Source organism: Pleurodeles waltl, chromosome 8 (assembly GCF_031143425.1).
Source record: "Pleurodeles waltl isolate 20211129_DDA chromosome 8, aPleWal1.hap1.20221129, whole genome shotgun sequence".
NCBI lineage: Eukaryota > Metazoa > Chordata > Amphibia > Caudata > Salamandridae > Pleurodeles > Pleurodeles waltl.
In genome coordinates this window covers 73,388,695-73,403,967 of record NC_090447.1, presented here as the reverse complement: position 1 = coordinate 73,403,967, position 15,273 = coordinate 73,388,695, and the positions used below count along the sequence as shown (strand labels likewise).

Genomic DNA, 15,273 nt, shown 5'->3' with positions numbered 1-15,273 from the left:
CTTAATGTACATATGCAAAACTGTTGTAAAGTAGTCCAAACATTAAGCGATGTTTATGCTTTTCAAACCGCATCTATGCGCTGTTTTTTTTAAAGTCAACGTAATACTCTCAACCTTCAGCCCTATGCATCATTAGACTTGGCACCATGATGGATGCAGAGCCCGGATGCATGCCCAAGCACTCATAGTTTGCAATGACGGTGGGGTTGAGGCCAGGGGACCCCTCTTACCGTGGCGCGCCTTCACTCACTCTCCCATCGGGGTACAGGTCCTCCACAAAGGTGCCGTTCACCAGCCAGTAGATCAGGTGCAAGTCCTCCCAGCTGCAGTTTGCTTGACATGTTATTTGGAATTCTGCATCTAAGAGAGAAGTTAGGGCGAAGGAGGAGAAAGTTCATTTTCTGTAAATTGATTGTGCCGGAGATATCCCAAGTGGAATTGCTGCCAAGTCAGTCTAAGGGGCCAATGCTACAAAAATCACTATCACCCGAAAATTCTGTTAGGTTGTTGGAACTTTACAAACCATCATTCTTTCAGAATTGCATTATTTCTAGAAACTTTGGCTCTCATCCTGTCCAAAAATAACTGGTCTTTTCACCCCAGTCCGCCACATCAAGCAAATTTATTATAATTAGTCACTGACAGTAAACAAGATGCTGCTGTACCGCAAAGGATGCCGGTCACTCTCTGCTATCCAATCACTGATCATGGATGAATGGATGGATGGATGAATGGATGGAGTTCTCAAGACACTTTATACTGCTCTTGTGACCTCTCTCTCTGGACTCAACCTTCCACCCCAAGTTATTAGTTCCCCACTAATCACTGCAAATGTGTTTTTTCCAGTATCCTGTTCACTAGCACACTTTCTGGCCTTATAATCTGTAGATGGCAGGATTCAGTGATTTTACTGAGTGTGAGAGAATGAATGGGCCTGGGCAGTCCTTTGCTGCTGTGTGACGCGACTTCACCTTCTTACTTTTTGTCTGATTCATCAGGAGTTGATCACCACCTGCCTGGCACATACTGCATCATAGTTATTCTCTGAAATAAAGTTCTTATTAATGGTCTAAATAACGTTTCGAAAGTGGAGTTTTTTGTACTGTGCTTTGAGAAGTTACAAGTTAAATGGTTTATCAGGGAGTGAAAAACGAATTCCTTACTTTGAGGGGGACACTTCTAAGTGGGTAAATATTTTTCTATTTTTAGTTGCAAACTGACTGTTTTGTCACCTTTGCTTGCCTAGTAGTTAGAAATCCATGAACATGGGAAGATGTCTTTCCTCACCTCTAACACTCTCTTCAGCTTATGCAGCAACTAACAGAGTTTCCTCTCGAGGCAGATCACTGATATTTTTTTGCCGATCTGGAAATACTCTTGGGGTAGTGGGTGGGAGCTTGGATAGAGGCCTCCGTGTCACATATTGTGTGTCACGTCTTGTTTCTGTTGGGAGAATTTACCGACCTTTAGGGAGTAAACGAGGCCAGTGTTCCTCACTGTCTAATAATTCATTATAGACTAAATTGCAAATTCTGTTCATCTGTAAGCAAGCATCCAAACACCCAGGCAGGTGCCAACATTGTTCCACACTGGGCAAAGGGACATCATGCCACCTTCTACATACAATGGAGTCAAATCTGATGTGTTCTCTAAGCCTCAAAGAAAATAAATTTAACCTCACAAACTAAGCTCAAATGTTAGAGGGTAACGCACTTAAGTTGGATCTACACAGCTGTGTCAAAGTATTTAAAAAGAATTGTGTGATATCGCTATATGCGGACGATGCACTAGTCTATCTCAGCGAAGAGATCGTCTGTAATGGCGGCATACCCTCGCTTTTGACTTGATTATGTCCACTGTTCCACAAAAGAAAGGGATACTAGAAGATCTTGCCAACGCCCACGCCTGGAACTCAGGACCATCAAATACTTGGGCATCAATGTTTTCATAACAAACAAAAAAACGTTATAGTTGGAAATTAAGGAAAAGCAATGGCTTCAATCAGGCAAGCGCTGCGGTGATGGATAGCCCTACCGTTGTCCGTTCTCGCTCGGCCGCATACTGATGGCCAAAATGCTGGTGTTGACCAGCCTACTGTATTTTTTGTGGCCATTCCGGTGGCCCTGTGGCGATCCTTCTTCAGAGATCTACAGTCTCTACTCACCTCCTTGATTTGGGGTTCATGGAGGTTTGTGGGTGGTCCTTCACTCTTTGAAAGTTATATGCTCCAATGGAGAGGGGAGGACTAGGTGCTCCCAACTACAAGTTATACTGCGCATCCGTGCAGCTCCAGTGGCTTAAGACACAGTGTATGGTGCCAGGGACACCAAGTTGGTCGATACACTGACGCACTTGGGAGGACAGTCCGTACTGGCCTGGTTACTGAGTGACGACTGAGAGACCACTGGGAACCATACACTGCTGAAGGTGGGAAAATAGTGCTGGAGGACATATGTTCATAAACCACCAGCCCCCACATCTTTGTGCACCGAAAGTGCCACTGTGGTCACTGCCGGGACTGTACAAGGCCACCCAAGATCTATGACACAACTGTGGAGAGAGGTGGGCATGCACATCTGGGGCGATTCATTTGCAGAGGGAAATTTGTGCTTCTTGGATGACATTCAAGCGATGCACGATGTAGGAGCAGGAGAGTTTTTGTTATATAATGCCCTTGCGAGACCAGTGGCAGGCACTTGGCTCAGTGGACAGATGGCGCTAGGGGTCTCGCCTCTCCTACAGGTAGTCCTCACCCATGGAACCGCAAGATAGGCAGTCACTTGCCTGTACGCTGCATTGCCACAGACTTGAGGGATAAGTCTGGCGTCCCTGAAGGATGCACATATCTGGGAGCATCCTTGACCTGCCCCCGAAGCAGAGAGCAGGAAGCGAACTTTATGCACATGGTAATGCTTTTGCTGGTAATAGAGCGCTCCCCTGGGGCGCTCTTGGGATGGCTGTCAGAGCTAGTAGGGAGACCGTTACCCAAGAACACCAAACCTTGTCTTTTGGGCTCCTCCAGGAGCAGCAATGCACTAAACATGTTTGTAGGTTCATAGGTCTGGCACTGTTGCCGACAGAGAGGCGCATAGCGATGTCATGGAAGGCGACGCGGCCCGGATCTTGGTGAGTGGCTGACAGACCTTCGCAAATGGGCTACCTCTGAAGTTGTGGTTTTATCAGGTCCCCAAGCATCACATTACAACCAGGTAACAAGATTAAGGCACTAGTGACACCACAGCTCGGGCTGATATCCAGAGATACATTGTTAGGCTTTCCATTGCCCCATTCATTTTACTTTAAATGGTCAGTTTGATTGTTCATTTCTTCAAGGTTATCGCGACTCCTCAGTGTCAAGACATTACTATAATGCACACACTGAATTGCATTATCGAGAAATTTTACTGATGGCCACCTCTTTGTAACATACTGCTATGTGACCCAATAATCAATAAAGAGGTACAGTGAAAAAAGTGTTTTTTTAAAGGCATGCTGATCTGTCTCATATGTTAAAAGACCGTGAACTTATCCTCCATTGTAAAAGAGCAAGACTAAAATACTTATAGTTCATTTTGACAATTTATTTTCACATGTACAACACCCGCAATATATCCCCAATATACAAAAACGTATCTCACTACACCTTTGCAAACAACAAATAGCCAAGCTATCAATATAAAATAGGAGCCACCCTTCCCCCACAAAAAACCCTCAGACTGTGTATGACTAATAACCAAACATCCCACATTCCCTAGAGAGCCACAAGACCTGATGAAAACCCTCTGTGAAATTGGTCCAATACATTGGTTAAAACATGTTGCCATGTACACAAGGGACATACTCCAAACATATCCAAATAACTACAAACGAGAAATAAGAAACTGAAGAACTGTTTCTCTTTTGAGTCCTTCTCAAAAGACCTAACTGGAATGTTTTCAACAGGCAATATTGTTACATTTTCAATTGTGAGGCATTTCCAAGGCCCCACTCAACAATGTTGTCACTTGCAATTGATGTTAGTTACAAAAAAAATAGTTGTACAAATAAATCCCACACAGACAACCGAATTCACAAAAGTAAATTACACTTGTGAGTAAGTTTTATACATTCTTGGCTATTTACAAAATCTGAGTTTTATATTTACTCCAAAATTGTACCTTACATGCCTACACCAAACTGATGGGCCTAGAGATTATTGATGAACTGCAGAGGCTATTCACAGTGGTAACTTACACTTTTAGTATTTTACAGGTGTAGTTTACTTTAAACTCTATTAAGTAACTGTACACTCAGATTTTTTGACTAGCTAAAAGTTGGAAATTTACGCAAAAGTCTAATTTCCCTTTGTAAATAGCCCTGCAGTTGTGAATAGCCCAAAGGCAGTTCAATTTAGTTGAGACGTGTTTACACTTTTGGAGTAAATTTACTCGTGTGTGTTACATCTACGAATGAGGCCCAGAGTGTCAGTCATAGGCGGTTGGAGTGAAAACCCCATATTTCGATGTTAAGCACTTTTTGTACAAAAGGAAATGTTTTGGGATGTTTACATTTGAGAGGACTTTAGTAATGAAATGGTTAGATTTTACAGACTTACCCTGCTATTGTATTCACCTGAGCATGGGAAAGGTATAACGTGTGCACAGATTAGGTATATCTTAGAAGTTTACACTGAATGGTACACTCCTTTGTATCAGATTAGTGAAATGTTTGTTTCTGAATGCAGGAGGGGAATCATTTTCCTAATTGGACTATTCTTCAGGAATCAAGCTTCCCTTTGCTAGTAGGTACCCGGCGGCTGCCTACCACTGGCTTGTCATGGTAGGGGCAGGTCTGGGGCCTTCGAGAATGGAACTGGAGACAGTGAGTCCACGTTTGTGAAACAACTCAGATTCTGAGGAAAGAGTCCCTCATTAGGTGTATCTGGCCTGTCCTCTGCCTCCTCTCTACGATAATTTCCCCATTCAACGCCACCTCAACCTCGCTGACAAAGCGCCCATTACCATTCTCAACCTCACTCGCATCTCCATCAATCTCTTCAGCAACTGGCAAAGGAGAGAGAAACTCAGCAGCGGTTTTTAGGCTGGGAAGGTATTCCAAAATTGAGGCAGAACTTCTGAGGTCTGCATTGCAATTTAGCCCACCTCGAAATTGCGCATTATGCTCTTCTAGTTTTAAAAGGTCTCTCCTGGGCTTATGGTTGATATGCAGGTTAAATTTTCTATCCAAAGCTACCTTTAGGTGTGCAGCTTACCAACGTGCTACAGCTTCAAGCTAAATCACAGAGTAGTCCACAATGCCCTCCATGCGATAACTACCACTTCACACCATCACCACATTGAGACCGAACCCACTTACATCAACCGACACAAGACATCTGAAGTTTGTCAAACTCCTACAGTGGCCTACATGTCACTGTGCCCTTCACCTGTTCAAAACCAACTCACACTCTTCTCTCTTTAAAAAGCTCACATTCTTTTTGATCAAGAAAGATAGGGATGCTTATTTTTTCCTGCAAAAAAAAACACAAATCTAAAGAAAAACTTGGCAAGCCACAGGAATGATCTCAAATATTCCTTATTCATAGTACTTGGGGCTTTTTTAATAGCATTTGTAAAGTTGGCTTTAGACTCTACTCCCATGCTAGAGATCTGGTGCCCAAACAATCCAGGCCATTGATGGAGATCCTGCACTTGTGCCTCTTTAGAATCATTCCATTTACTCAAACATAGCATTCAACACTTCTTCTAAGCTTGTAGTATGCTGGTGTTCATTTGACACAAACATCAGGGTGTTAGCCTGAAAATATGCAGCTCTGTTCATGTTCTTAAATATGACTCACATCACATTGCTATCTACAAAACAGTAAATGCTGATGTTAAGCCAAAAGGCATTCTTTTGTACAGATGAGCTCACAAATTATATTAAGTGCTGTGACTTCCGATAGAGCCTATCAGGTGATTCACTCATGACATATCCAAGGCCAAAAAGTGGATGCCTCCTTTACAGTTGCCAGCATCTCTGTGATGTTCAGGAGGAGCTGGTGCGTGCTGCCTTCCCTCCACCCTCAAGATGTCTTTATTAAAATCACAGAAATCCATACAAACTCTGAATGTGCTATGAGGCATGCTCACCAAAACCTCAGGAGCCAGCTGCTCCATACTCTTTTTCCTCTATAATGTCTAACTGATATTTTCTTTGACTCTTTTCTGAGCTCCTCCCTCAACTCTCCTTCTGCAATCTCATCAGAGCCCCATGGAGTTTCTGAACATAAAGTTGGACATTTTTCTTTAGGACATTCTTACGGTGGAATTCCTCGAGTCTTTGCAATTTTTCACTGAAGTCTCCAGGTGTGCATCCTCCCTTCTAGAGCTGCTCACTCATTTTACTGCATTAACCCCATTATGCTCCATCACTTTGCTGGCACATAGGGATTGATCTGGGGGTTCAGATCCAAATTTTATGTTAACATTTTATGTTTTCCCCATACCAACAGACAGAGCCTATATCTTTTTCTTGAAAAGCAATTCATTATATTATTCTTACAAAACTCTCCTATAAACTATCCAACCACCTCAGTGGTATTCTTCTCATAAGCAAAAATCCTACATTTAGCTTTTCAGAGATGCACTACAGGAAGCTTTTTAGATTCATCTTTTCCAGTACGTGTACAGAGATTCTGAACCTTCTTGACATACAACTCCCCTCCATTAACCTTGGAGATTCTCCTTTTCCTACACTTCCTGATACTACCAGCACATACCCTTCTAATTCCTCTAACTCTTCCTCCTTATCTTCCCTCTCACTCTCCACTAGGTTGTTAACACTCTTCTTACCTCCCTCTCCTGCTCTGTATACCTGTGCAAAGTGTCCCTTTTTATGACATTTGTGGCTTGTGGCTTTTATAATCGGAACCTTCCTTCAACTAACTTTGTATGGCCTTGTTTTAGATGTAACCATACCCCCTTCAGTGGTGTCCATGTAGGCTTAAAGGTTTCATTCCACTGTTCCTAAGAATCGTGCAGGTGGCCCAATGTCCTTCTTTATGTTAGGGTCTCCTGGTAGGGTGGTCCCACATCATCTCCACAAACATTACTTTGTACTTTGCACCACTCCCACACTGTTCCAGTAAGTCAAAAGTGCCACAATACCAAGGCACACCTGCAAGTTTGCTCAGCCGCTGCCTTCAAATGAACAATAGCCCCACTTGTGTAGAATTGTTCTGATCCTGGCAAAAAAAACAAAGATAATTGTTCAAAGTCATCCCAGGTATGTCCACTACATTTAAATGAGCAAACCCATAAAAGTTAAATGGGTAATGTTCCAATGTTCCTGCAGTACTCTGTGCCCTTGCTTAGAGTTGAAATCATCTTAATATGTTCCCTTTTAGCTGCAGCAAATTTCATTCCCATGTTTACCACCAGAATAGTTTTATAGTTTCTTTATTATCGCTAACAAGTTTGAAACAATATACAGTACATCGCTTTGCAGCTGATCTGAAATGCTGATAAATTATTGAAGAACTCTGTGCTCTAGTTCTGATGGCGGCCAAGTATGTTCAGTATGGAACTACTGAAGTGAACAATGATGCGGGCACTGTGCTTCTATATCTCGGCCCTTTACAAGATGGCCTTTGGTCATGCAAAGAGGTAGTGAGACGGCAAAACATGAAATGTAACCATGAGTTTACACCATGATGGCGCTCAGACTTGCCCTCAACGATGGTGAGTCGCTGCCCGGTTGGATGACGTTTGCATTGGCGCGCTGTCTGCAGCTTCAGTCGCCATCACAGATTGTGCTGCCTCAAGTTGAATTAGCAAAGGATCTGATGGCACCTCCCTCAGCAGCAAAACAAAGATTGACTAGCTAGTTCTTCACACCTCATGGTAGTCTTCACACACCATTGCGGATGAGTAGTCAACCACTCTTTAAAACAGTTTTGTAATCAGTTAGGGGTCTGCCTGCGACAGCTGAAGGGATGCTTGTCTCTAGTTTGCAGATGTGCCATACAAAATATTGCAGCTATGAGCTATTTATTACAGCATTAGCACATATACTCTCTCAGGCCCCTGAATATTCAGTGCTTCTGAAGTTTGCAAACAGAATTATAAAAAAGGCCCAACACAAGAAGAATGTTCCAGTCCTGGGTGTCAGAAGGGATCCCCTCGGCAGAGAATAGGCACTGGTTTTCCATGCTATATTTTTTATGCTTTATGAAACTGGTGGGTTTTTCTACGAAGAAATGTGGAAGTTGCTCACAACATTAATTGAGTGGTGCCTGAAAGACTTAGAAGTGTTAAATAAGCCACAACCTCTTAGTAAGCCATAACCGGGGGGATCTAAAAAGGAAGGGGGCAGGAGCATATATTGCAAATGTTTAGCAGGGCAGGCACACTTGACACAGCTCAACCAACTCATCAAGGTCCTACAAGGTCAGACTGTTCAAAATAAAACTGCAAGCAACATAATGTACCAGAGTACAAGAAACAGAAAGTGATATCTGAGCTTCTATAATCTCTACACTTACATCAACCACACATGCTAGAAATGCACCCAGAAGCCCCACTGTCACTTCTAACTGACCTTATATTCCACAAAAAATAATAAAATCCTAGTATTTATTTTAAAACCAAGCAGTAGCTGGAATTTTATGAGCAACAGATTTTTGACATTTTAAGTGCAACACTGAAAAGTGAATCCTGTGTACCTACCGGAGGCTGGCGTGATTGTGCGGTTCGTTGGAGAAATGATCTTTGGCCCAAACTTGATGAAGACACCTGGAATATAAGTTAGAGGTTTAATAAATTGGCAATAGTCAGGCATCCCTTAGATCTATAAAGAACACTGGCCTAGTAGGTGCTCCCCATGTGGTCAGCATGACCGGTTTCCAGGTCTGGTAGGATGACAGGATATAGAAAAATCAGGGTAGAAGGTCACAAGACATTCAGAAAGGAGCCTTTTTCAGAAGTATGACCTCTTGTCCAGTCTCCCTGTTACTATTAAGGTCACCATCAGAGAGTAGGGCCCGTATTTATACTCCGTTTGCGCCGAATTTGCGTCGTTTTTTTCGACGCAAATTCGACGCTAAACTAACGCCAACTAACGCCATATTTATACTATGGCGTTAGAGGCGTCTAGCGCCAAAGTTCCCGGAATGTGCGTCATTTTTTAGCGTGAACCCCTTCCTTGCGTTAATGATATGCAAGGGAGGCGTTCCCGTCTTAAAAAATGACTCCCAGGCCTTTACGTGGTATTTATACTCCCGGGCAAAAGAGACGCCCGGGAGTGGGCGTGGCTAAAAACGGCGCATTTGCGCCGCTTTTTAACGCCTGGGTCAGGCATGGCGTTAAGGGACAAGTGGGCTCAAAATGAGCCCAGAGTGCCCTCCCCTGCCCCCAGGGACCCCCCCTGCCACCCTTGCCCACCCCAGGAGGACACCCAAGGACGGAGGGACCCATCCCATGGACATTAAGGTAAGTTCAGGTAAGTATTTTTTTTTTAATTTTTTGTGGCATAGGGGGGCCTGATTTGTGCCCCCCTACATGCCACTATGCCCAATGACCATGCCCAGGGGACAGAAGTCCCCTGGGCATGGCCATTGGGCAAGGGGGCATGACTCCTATCTTTACAATGATAGGAGTCATGTTGATGGGGGATGGGCGTCGAAAAAAAATGCCGCAAGTCGGGTTACGACGATTTTTTCGACGTAACCTGACTTGCCCCATTTTAAGACGCCCATACGCCATTTTCCCCCTACGCCGGCGCTGTCTGGTCTACGTGGTTTTTTCCCACGCAAACCAGGCAGCGCCGGTCTGATTGCGCCGTCTAACGCCATTCCATAAATACGGCGCCCGCATGGCGCTTCAGAATGGCGTTAGACGGCGCAAAATTTTTTGACGCTAAACTGCGTTAGCGCAGTTTAGCGTCAAAAAGTATAAATATGGGCCTAGGAGTCATAAGCTGTTCCCTTTAGACCCTAAGGGCCAGATGTAGCAAAATCCGATTTTGCGACTTGCGAGTCTGAGCGACTCGCAATTTGCAAGTCGCAAAATCGGATGCAGAATGGTGTCTCAGACACCTTCTGCGACTCGCTATGGGGTCGCAAAGACCCACCTCATCAATATTCATGAGGTGGGTCGCATTTTGCGACCCCTTAGCGAGTCCCTGCACTCACAGGGATGGTGGCCTGTTGAAGTCAGCAGACCTCCATGTCTCTGATTGCTTTTTAAATAAAGCATTTTTTTTTTCCATTTTGCAGCCTGTTTTCCTGAAAGAAAAACGAGTTGCAAAATGAAAAAAATACCGAAACCTTTTGCTTTCGTTTTTTTCCAGAGTAGGCAGTGGTCCATAGGCCCACTGCCTGCTCTGAAAAAATATTTTTTTCGGCATTCACAAAGGGGAAGTGGTCCCGTGGGGACCCCTTCCCTTTTGCGCATGAGTTACCACCAGTGTGACACTGGTGGTAACTGCGAGTTGGTTTGCGATCGCATTCGCGGTCACAAAGCAACTCTGAATTGCGATGCGAGTCGCAAATAGGAAGGGGACACCCCTTCCTATTGGCGAGTCGCATTCCCAAACTGCGAGTCGGTACCGACTCACAATTTGGGAATGAGCATCGCGTGAGGCCGTTTGCATGGCGCAAACTGCGATTTTCGCAGTTTGCGACATGCAAACGTCTTGCTACATCTGGCCCTAAGATCCCAAAAAGTCCTACCAAATTCAATAGGATGTGAAGAAAGGAATAGTGTAATCATTCACTTCTGAAACCTTGCGTAGTCACCTAAACACTTCTGATGCCCACAGGGAAAGTAGGAATCCTCGCACTAAGAGACGAGTCCATAGATTGTGCTATGTAAGTGTCATCAATCAATCAGCAGCCAACTCTTTCAGCCTCCATACCTCATAGTCCACTGTGGTTTTACCTGTTATAATTTGACCAATAGTACGGCTGGGGGCCAATGTGAATCCAGATAGGCAAGAACCTGCATAGATAGGGAGGAAGAAGCACATGGAGGCACTATCCCTCATTCATGTGGGAGCAGGATAGGCCAACCAGATAGTCATATTTAGTGGATGTGTGATGGGACCAGGTGCTCATGCTTGTACGTCAAAAATTTGAAGATGTTCTTTTTTCTTTTTATTAGATTTCCTGATAAATACACAGTAAACAAAGAAAGTAACATAAACCTCAAAACCATCAAAGATAACATTTCAAGCCACGAACAGTTCATGCTGTAGCTGTTGCCAAACTCAAATAGTTACCTTTTTAAATTGTACAGAGTACCTCCATGTCTTTCCGAAAAGTTTTTTTTTCACTTACTCACCCTTTTTGCATATACATTTTATTTGACATGTACCATACAAATCTTGGTAAGCCACCTTTGAACCTCTAGAGGTTCGCTTGCTTTCCAATAAGTCGTGATCGAGAACCAAGCTATTAAAATCGATATAAACCACCAGGTTCGGACACCTCTTGGTCTTAGCCCCAAATGTCTGAAGCTACCCAAAAGAATCAATCTTACATCCGGTAGAATAAGAACTTCAATCGAATTCTGAACCTATGTTGTAACTTTTTGCCAAAATTCCTTTACTCATGAGACCATCCCAAATCAGAGGGACCAAAGTTTCACATTCAAGACTTCAAGGACTATGATTTGTAATACTTGTGTTCCACTTATGTAGTCGTATTGGAGTATACAAATTCCAGCTATTGTGCATAGTGCATTGGCTTGAAACTGGGTCCTCTGAACCTCCTGAGATTAATGAAGGATATTTTCCCCATTTTTTCTGGATCCAATTTATACCAGTTTCTTTTTGTCTTTTTTTGCATCACTCCGAACAGCTTTTTGAAGTTGTTTTGGCAACTCTGCAGCCTCCACACCCATTGACCTAACTTCCTAGAAGTTTTTGATGGATTAAACAAATCCTCAATTGTTCCTCTCGAAACATCAATATGTAGAGGAAATTATTTGTACAATACATAGCAAATTTGCAAATAGGAACATTTATTTTCTGCCCACGAACATGGTGTTTCTTAATTTGAACGGTTTCGTCGGGCATTAGTTTGTTGTTAATGAACCAATCCTATAATTTTCCCAGATCATTTCCTTATTTTTCCTTGGAGATCCTGGGGGCATATCAGTTTGAGTGGAGTTACTGCATGTACCACTGGGATTTTGAGGGACCGCCCAGGTTGTATTTGTTTTTGTTGAAGATGACTATAGCGCTGAATCTAATTAATTTGGGATTTCAAATACGAGGAATAGGGTGATAATGATAGGGAAAATTCCTGCTTTTCAATCCCTTCTATGAAATAATTGCAAATAAATTGGACCAGTTGTGTTATAAAATCTAGCATTTGTTATTACAAAAGTTGCAACATAATATTTTTGTCAGTCGGGGCGATCCAGCCCTCCTCCTTCCCATCGGAGATTTAACATTCTTGGACTTAACCATGGTTGATGTTTAGTCCAGATAAAGCTATTTACTTCTGAAATGATTTTATGAAAAAAAATATTAGTTAAGTAGCATTGAATCAGTGTAAGTCAAAATTTTAAAAGAGGCAGTATATGTATTTTAACCATTGCTACTCACCCTATAATTGAGATCAGTAACTTCTCCCACGTGGTCAGCATGTACTTATTCTTATGGATAAGGTGGAGTATAATTTAGTTTATATACATCTTTATACTTTTTGGAAACCCAAATCCCTAGGTACCTGGTTGTTTTTTTTCTAATAAATTGTCTTCAGACGCTGAGGTAGTGAGTGAACATTGGTATTAAAAAGTAGAATTTCCTTTCTAGTAGTGTCAACCTTGTACCTTACAAGCGCAGTAAAGGATGATAGTGTATCAAGAAGTTAATTAATTACTTTAATATTAGATTGAAGATATAGTACCAGATCATGGGTATAGAGTTTAAAATTAGGAGCACCTGGGATTGCCACCTTAGTTGCCTCACTTTTCCTCAAAAGCAAAAGGAACAGATGATGGACGGAATGCTGAACAATGCAAACATTCACCCTCAGTCACAAAGATCTGGGTTCAATCTGTTGTTTTGTTGTCCACCATGCCACCCGTAGCATAACCATTTCAGAAGACCTCCCTCCTCAACATTGGTGCAGATTTCATGGAGTAATGTGTTGACATGCAAGGACATGTAGCATCAATATCAGGGAAATCAGGAGCCACTCTGAAGGACTCTCCTGGCTTCACAGATACATGGATTGACTGATATCACAGGAGGTCTTTACTCCCTGTCAACATGGACATAAATGACTGTCTCTCACAAGGGTGAGAATCCTGGAGACGTCTCATGATGGCTGCCTAAGAAGAGTGCTACTGGCATGAATATAGCTTATGACGGTGGGAGAGACACCCAAATCGTCTTTAAGTAACATGTTTGTGCAAACCCCATCCCTTACCTGAACCACTGGAGGGAGCGCCACTGCAAGCTGCCACCAGGAGCATCAGGCCAAGAGAGAGAAGCATTGTGTAGCCTAGAAGATGGGAAGACACAGTTAGGCATTTGGAGGTAGATTGACAGCTTCTGATCTTGCCCACTACAGAAGAGTGAGGTTTACAGCTTGGAGTATGCCTCTTACATACTAGAGACACTGATGCGAGGTAAGTGCCACCTGGCATATGAAACCTACCCAGTTCTCCAACCAACCCACTCTCTGGAACACGTTCTTTTTTTCACCAATATTATTCACCCATGTCTATCCCTGGTCTGGTTTTTAGCTTGTGAGTGAGGTCTTTTGTTGCCTTACACAGGGCTTTGAGGTCACGCATTGCTTACCATTGGTCGGCATCATTGTCACTCTCATTTGCTTGCTTCTTTTTAATCTGCTTCTGTAGCCTTCCTTCTTCTTCGTGAGTTTGTCCTTCCCCTGGAGCATGCATGCATCGTTTGTGTCCTTCCACTGTTCATTTTTAGGGGCTACCTTTTTCTTTTTATTTAAACACTCTATAAGAGTGTGTGTTTTTCAGCTGTCTCCCTCGTGATTTCTCGCCCTTCGTTTTCCACTTCTGTCCCTCCTGCCTACCCTCCATCTGTTGCCTGTATGCTTGCTCCAATCCCCAAGCCCAGTGCTTGGTTGTCAGTGTGTTTTGCCCAGCAGCTCCCATACACCCTCCTTTGTACGTGTGTATCCCCTGCCCACTCTCAGTTGTCTGTGTGCTTGTCCCAGCCCCTCCTGATCACCCTCAGTTGCCTGGCTAGTTCCCAGAGCCCCGCCCGCCTCCGTCGCTTGTGTGCTCCCCATCTCCTCCAGGCTGTCCTATTCCCTCACCTGTGTCCTTCTCTCTCACCCTCCTTCCCTCCCTTGCTGCCCAGGGCCACACCATAACACTTTTTAAAATTTGTGTTAGCAATGCAGCACAGCGGCTGCATTGCACTACAACATGGCTACAAAACATTGCCAAATCCAACTACTTTCGTCGGTGAGACCTATTGACTTTGCCAATGCTTGTTCACTCTGTTTCTCATAAATATGCACGTCAACATAATGTAGGAAGTTGGCTCTGTATGAACTATTTCAAAGTAAGAAATAGCATGCACAGAGTCCAAGGGTTCCCATTAGAGGTAAGATAGTGGCAAAAAGAGAAAATTCTAATTCTCTATTTTGTGGTAGTGTGGTCGAGCAGTAGGCTTATCAGAGGGTAGTGTTAAGCATTTGTTGTACACACACAGGCAATAAATGAGGGGCGCACACTCAAAGACAATTCCAGGCCAATAGGTTTTTATATAGAAAAATATATTTTCTTAGTTTATTTTAAGAACCACAGGTTCAAGATTTACAAGTAATACTTCAAATGAAAGGTATTTCACTCAGGTATCTTAGGAACACAATATCATGTACAGTTTTTGCAAAAAATGTCAATAAGCTATTTTAAAACTAGACACTGCAATTTTCAACAGTTCCTGGGGGAAGTAAGTATTGGTTAGTTTTGCAGGTAAGTAAAACACCTACAGGGTTCAAAGTTGGGTCCAAGGTAGCCCACCGTTGGGAGTTCAGGGCAACCCCAAAGTTACCACACCAGCAGCTCAGGTCCGGTCAGGTGCAGAGGTGAAAGTGGTGCCCATAACGCTTCAATGGAGAAGGGGGTGCCCCGGTTCCAGTCTGCCAGTAGGTAAGTACCTGCGACTTCAGAGGGCAGACCAGGGGTTTTTTGTAGGGCACCGGGGGGGGCACAAGTCAGCACAAAAAGTACACCTTCAGCGGCACTGGGGCGGCCGGGTGCAGAGTGCAAACAGGCGTCGGGTTTACAATAG

The 15,273-nt window shown here is 43.5% G+C and overlaps 1 protein-coding gene across 1 annotated transcript in view; it reads right to left on the bottom strand.

The window, feature by feature from the left end:
- The window catches only part of IL18BP (interleukin 18 binding protein), a 71,473-nt gene that overhangs the window by 38,046 nt on the left and 18,154 nt on the right, over positions 1–15,273 (bottom strand). Inside the window, exons 2-4 of the mRNA XM_069203741.1 lie at positions 13,421–13,495; positions 8,709–8,774; positions 231–360 (exon numbers count right to left, since the gene is read on the bottom strand). Coding sequence (XP_069059842.1) covers positions 231–360; positions 8,709–8,774; positions 13,421–13,487 — 263 coding nt within the window. The 5' untranslated portion in view covers positions 13,488–13,495. The remainder of the gene's footprint in view (positions 1–230; positions 361–8,708; positions 8,775–13,420; positions 13,496–15,273) is intronic.